The following is a 6541-nucleotide window of genomic DNA, read 5'->3' on the forward strand; positions in this document are numbered from 1 at the left end:
CTTGTAGGCATATCAACTAAAAATTAAATATTTTTAAAATATAATACTTTGACAACTACAGTTGTGAAGGTTTCAACAAAAAGTGTTGAACATTTGAAACATGCATATTTTTTTAATTGAAAGTATATAATCAGTCCTGGGTAGAGTACTTACCATAACATACCACCAACGTCCAGTTTTTAGATCCATCTAATAAGTGAAATTCATTTGACAACAAATTATTAGTTGATACATATACATACTATTCCAAATAATGGTTTACTCCAAAATCCAATTACACCAAATTGATGTCACAACATACAAGTTTCTAAATTCCATTGGTCTCAAGTTGTCCATAAGCTATGCATTACATCCAAAGAAAGAGGGGGATTGGATATATGTGCAAAAGAATATGCTCATATTTAAATGCATCTTGAGAAGCATAAAGAGAGATGCTATGTCATAGTAGCAAAATTCTCCAATATAAATGTGTCATATATTTTATTGCATTGTTAAAAAGGTTGGTAAGATGTGGGACACCTACCTATATGAGATGCAAATGGATAAAAAAAATCAACATCTCAGTCTCCAATATGTCGTGTGGTGGCCTTCACTATTATAGAACTTTATTCTTTTAAGATTAATTTTACATAAAAATGTAATACTTTAAGCTTAATTATACTGATATCGTGTTGGACTTCAAATTTATTTTGTCATACAAATGTTTATGCTTTGGATTCTTTATATTTTTAATCATTATCTATGTTTAATAAGTTTGAGATTAAAATAAATATATACTTTTTAAAATGTTGGGGAAATAAGATTTGAAAGGATTTGTATACTCTTGTTTGCACCTAAACAAATCAAGGGGCACTCTATAATATACTCAAATATGGATTAAGCATAATGTGACTAGTTTATATTATGTAACATTAATAAACTTAAAAAAATATAAATTTAGTTTAGATTAAAACAAATATATCAAAATAATAAATAATTATTGTTTTTATAATTGAATTATCTTCCTTTCAAATATTATAATAAGAGAATTTTTGGATTTGATCTTTTGGCGACTAGATAGATCCCATTTAAGATAGATCTAAATTATTTTAATTATTAATTATAATTTGTTATTAACTTTTTTTTTTAATTTAATTATTTATTTAGTTTTATTTTGACTAAATCAAATGTTATAAAAGAAATCATAACTTCTCTACCATATTAGAGAGTGCTTTACTCACAAATATTTTAGAAAAGAAAAAAATCTTCATTTTCTCGAAAGATATATATGATAACAAACAAAATAATATTTACTTTCAAACCAATTTATTAAATAAAAAATTCATTACTCAAATACAATATCAAAAAAATATCCCATTTCATTAGTGAAATACAGATACCAAATGGAAGTCGTTGAAAGGTGAGAGACAAACGTTGCCTTAGGCCGGACAAGTGGCCAGGAACAAGCCTCCCACAACTCAGTCTACTACCTTTGCTTCCACTTTCTTTCGTGAATGGGTATTAAAGACGCTTTCAACAAAAAAGTTAACCATCAAAAATACGTCTTGAACCATTCCAAACACGTCTAGGAAAACGGGTTTTAAATATTTCTGACCATCAAATACAGTTAAAATGCCCGTCAAAATCCATCCTTGGATCCTAGTAGGGTCAAATAAAGGCAGTTTTCTGGTGGAGGTATCTAACTTCCTAATTACAGTTAAAATGCCCGGCAAAATCCATCCCTGGATCCTAGTAGGGTCAAATAAAGGCAGTTTTCTGGTGGAGGTATCTAACTTCCTAATTTCTAGACACGGTTGCTCATTTTCACTCTCGCTGGTTTATTTCATCTCGTTTGAAAAACACTACACAATAGAGAAGTAGCTGCCATGCAAGTGATACAAACTTTAGACAATCCACAGAAGAAAAAGCAATTTTTGTTATTACGTTTGGATTACTGTTTTTCAGCACAGAATCACTACCCACAGCCAATGCAACTCCACCAACGGGGTGCAAGTATTCGATGGAAACCGGGGTTTCACATCCAACAGATCAATAATAAGCACAACCCTATAGACACTTCTACATATGTTTATCTCTTACAGGCATGCATGCAGAACAAAGCATTAAAAGAGGGAAATTCAATCCATGCTCATATTAACAAGACGGGATTTACTCGAGATATAATCTTATCGAATACGCTTGTCAATATGTATGTCAAGTGCGGGATCCTGGTTGACGCTTGCAGAGTTTTCGACCAATTAACCCAACGGAATGTCTGCTCGTGGACGATTATGATCTCAGCTTATGCAAGGCATGGGTTTCCTGAGGAGGCATTAACCCTCTTTCACCAAATGCAAAAAACAGGCCTCCAACCCAATCACTTCACCTTTGCTAGTGCTCTTCCGGCATGTGCCAGCTTGGCATCTCTAGAACAGGGTATGGAGCTCCATGAACAAATAAATCAAAGTGGGTTTCAGTCCAATGTCTTTGTGATAAGTGCCCTTGTAGATATGTATGCAAAGTGTAGGAGTATAGATAAGGCACGCGAATTGTTTGATAAAATGCATCAACGAGATTCGGTCTTGTGGAATGCAATGATTGCTGGGTATGTGCGCAATGGCCGTGTTTATGAAGCCTACAGACTCTTTATGCAAATGCCTGAACGAAACACGGCTTCATGGAACGCAATAGTTTCAGGATTTGCACAAAACGGACTTGTTGAAGAAGCCTACAAGCTCTTTCAAAAAATACCTCAAAGAGATGTATTCTCTTGGACAGCGATGATCTCGGGATTTGCTCAGAATGGACTTGTTGATAAGGCCTTGGAACTCTTTAATCAGATGCCTCAACGAACTTTGGTTTCGTGGAATGCAATGATTGCAGGGTATGCACAAAATGGACTCGTAGATGAGGCACTTGAGCTCTTTCAAAAAATGCCTCAAAAAGATGTATTCTCTTGGACAGCCATGATTTCAGGATTTGCACAGAATGGGCTTGTTGACAAAGCCTTGAATCTCTTTAATGAAATGCCTCAACGAACAGTGGTTTCATGGAATGCGATGATTGCAGGTTTTATGCAGAATGGTCATAGTCAAGAGGCCCTGATGCTCTTTCGTGAAATGCAATTGGCAGGTGAGAGGCCAGACTGTAAGACATTCACCAGCATTCTCCCAGCATGTGCCAACTTGACGGCTCTGGAACAAGGAATGGATATTCATGAAAAAATAGTTAAAAGTGGATTTAAGTCTGATGTCATTGTGGTGAATGCTTTGATAGACATGTATGGAAAATGTGGGAGCATACAGAAGGCACGTGAGTTGTTTGACAGCATGCATCAACGAGATATTGTCTCATGGACAGCAATGATTGGAGGATATGCTTTGCATGGCTTTGGCAAGGAAGCCCTCAAACTCTTCAAGCAAATGGAACAGTCTGGCATGCGCCCGAACTCCATCACCTTAGTTTGTGTTTTGTTTGCTTGCAGCCATGCAGGCTTAGTGGACGAGGGTTTTTATTATTTCAATTGCATGAGAGAAAATTATCACATAACACCTTCAGTTGAGCACTATAGCTGTATGGTTGACCTTCTTGGCCGCATAGGGCATTTGGATGAAGCACATGACTTTATCAAAAAAATGCCAATAAAACCAGATGTTGCTGTCTGGAGTTGCTTGCTGAGTGCCTGTAGGATGCATAACAATATAGAGCTGGGAGAACATGTGGCAGAATGCATTTTAGAGTTGGACTCTAAAAATTCTGCACCTTATATCCTTTTGTCAAACATCTATGCTGCAGCTGAAAGGTGGGATGACATTGAAAAGATACGGAAATTGATGAAAGAGAAAGAAGTTACCAGGACTCCTGGATGCAGTTGGATTGAGATCAATAAAAAGGTCCATTCTTTCTGTATAGGAGACAAGTCACACCCAGAAATACCGCCGATCAATGTAAACTTCAATAGTCTATCTTGGGAGATAAATGTAGCAGGGCATGTTACTGAGATTTTCGCTGAATAATCAGTGGAAATTCTTTGGCACCATAGTAACGAGCTAGCAATGTTAAACAAATTCTCTAGAAGAGGTTTATAAGTTATCAAGAACATTAGTGTGCATAGTGACTGCAGCTCTGGAACCAGCTTCATCTTCCAGACAGTTAAATGAGAAATTCTTTCCAGAGATGCCGATCATTACCATTATTTAAAGGATGGAGAACTTTCTGGTGGGGATTACTTGATATACTAGTTGAAGAACCCTATAAACATGGCCTTGGATTGGTGATGCTAACTGAAGCAAGCTAAAAGCATAGGCTTCTTCTACAATAACAATTCCAATGACTTTTCCCTGACCTTGCACTAGTAGCAAGGATTAGGTTTATTTCCACTTTATGATAAATGCACTTTAGGGAAACTTTGGTCGTGGACTAAATGTCTTTGGCCTTGATTGGGAGATCATACTGTTTGATGGAGTCCATCTCTAAACATATTATGGCAGCCATGTTTGCTGAAAATGTCAAAAATTGATGGCATAAAGAATACAATAATACACCATACAAATAGAAAAAGTTGGAAGAAATGGTGAGAAAACAATATAATTTTTTAAAAGATATACAATGTCCACGTCATATCCAAATATGTTTGTATCTTTTCATCTTAATTGATCATTCTTCCTCCCTCCTATTGATTTGATATGCTATTTATTTTTTCTTGCTTCAATGTGCCGAAGTTGAAAGCCTTGGATTTTTAACTGCCAATCAAACCACCTAAATCTTGTTTTTTTTAAACTGATGTTAATGCCATAAACTATTTCAATAGACTGTGCTTGGTGTTGCTTCTCTGGTTTGCATCGCAAAGGGTTGTTTTATCACAAACCCTTTGCTGCAGAAGTTTCTAAACAAACTTGGACATGTACATCATTTTGAATGAGTCTTAGAGTTTTTTGGTTCAGAAAATTCAAATATGAAATGCAACCATTGCTGAATGTCAGCTGCGGACAGCGACTTTTGAATGGGAGCTGGTAGGTGACAAATATTGAGTAGAAATCATTTATTTTTCTACCACCATCAACATTAACCATGACCATAGCCCAAGGGCGAGGCAAGAAAAGTTTTTGGGGGTTCAACTATGGCTAAGCTAAAGCCCATCAGGCATTCCCACACACAGTATTGGGCATTCCCTACCAACCTTGATCTGATGAAAGTTATAGATCCTCCATGCTCTCTGCAACTACAACATCCTATCGAGATAGTGCCTGCTGCCGTAGTGAATTTTGCTGCTTCTATTATTCGCCATTCATCAGCCATAAGTATGGTAAAACCAGCAGCCTATAATTCCAATGCTGAAATATGCAAAGCTCTCTCCCCAAGAACAATAACAGCAGTGTGAAAACTTACAAAACTCAAATGAAAACAATCAATTCCAATGCTGAAATATGCAAAGCTTTCTCCCCAAGAACAATAACAGCAGTGAGAAAACTTACAAAACTCAAATGAAAACAATCAATGTGAAATCCAGCCACTCCTTCATGAGGTCCTCCTTGCGACTGGTTACACACCCCACTCTCTCCTCCTCTCTATCCCTTCTTGAGCCATCGTTGACTTTAATTTTTATTATTTGTCACATCGGCTTCCCCCCTGTTATTTCACTTTACATCATGGAGTCTCTTATGTAGTACTTTCTATCCTGTTGAGCATCCATCAATCAAATACGTTATAATGTAATATACACATTATAGGAGACTATTTTCTTTACTAGGGTGCCAAAATGGAGTATTACGGTAGCCACAATAATCATCATTCCAGCTATCCTCGCAAATTTAATAGATCTATCATAGGTTAGTGTTCTAAAAAAAACTTTTAGCAACAAGTAAGAAGACCAACGAGATCTGGAAATGTAGCCTTTTATTTATATTATTAACTAGAAAAATTGTACATGCTAATACAATAATATCAGAGCTCCTGCAATGGCATGCATGACTGCTCATCAAATGAGAAAACAAAGACATTGAAGCACAATTGTGGATCCTGGATGGATCCACTAGACAGATTACACCTGCGGGATTTTTGTCCCGGGGATCAAACTAGAACTAGCCTCGCCAAGTTCTCAACAAAACACATTAAGATGAACAACCCAAGATGATCCAAATGCTTTGTAATATTCCCTTTTCTTGATATAGACAGAATATACTCATCCTATTTACCGTGATATTTACCTTCATGTAATGTAATGGTTGGCTTTTAAAAGACAATTCAGCCAAGCTAATTACTTAATAGAATATAGTTCTCGGCGTTTTAAAATAACAATTGGGCCAAAATAATATGTGCCCTCTTTAATAAGATATTTTGTCTGCAGCACATAATGGGGCCTCTTCAAAATCGCTTGTAAAACGATGAACTCCGGAAGAACAATGAACCAATTATGGTGGTTATAGAAAACCACTGAAATAACCGAGATTCTAGCTAGGGTGATTATAGAATCACTGAATACTAGTTTTTCATAAAACTCTTGATTTTTTCTAAAGTTGATTTGCAATAAACTCGCAGGTTGGCAAGATGCACAACTCTGATA

General features: G+C 36.2%; 1 protein-coding gene across 1 annotated transcript; it reads left to right on the plus strand.

Annotated features, from left to right (window-relative positions):
- Nucleotides 1–1622: 1622 nt before the first annotated feature.
- Nucleotides 1623–4575, plus strand: LOC149178729 (pentatricopeptide repeat-containing protein At2g13600-like). Its single transcript, XM_089420410.1, has one exon. The coding sequence runs from the start codon at nucleotides 1866–1868 to the stop codon at nucleotides 3993–3995; it is 2130 nt and encodes a 709-aa protein (XP_089276536.1). The 5' UTR covers nucleotides 1623–1865; the 3' UTR covers nucleotides 3996–4575.
- The last annotated feature ends 1966 nt before the right edge of the window (nucleotides 4576–6541 follow it).

This window comes from Pinus tabuliformis, chromosome 4_1 (genome assembly GCF_031772625.1).
Source record: "Pinus tabuliformis cultivar Carrire ecotype Pingquan chromosome 4_1, CPIR1, whole genome shotgun sequence".
In the NCBI taxonomy this organism is placed as follows: domain Eukaryota; kingdom Viridiplantae; phylum Streptophyta; class Pinopsida; order Pinales; family Pinaceae; genus Pinus; species Pinus tabuliformis.

Bases quoted from the DNA above. Each gene is read 5' to 3' on its own strand.
- LOC149178729 (XM_089420410.1), top strand. From the start codon at position 1,866: ATGCAAGTGATACAAACTTTAGACAATCCACAGAAGAAAAAGCAATTT.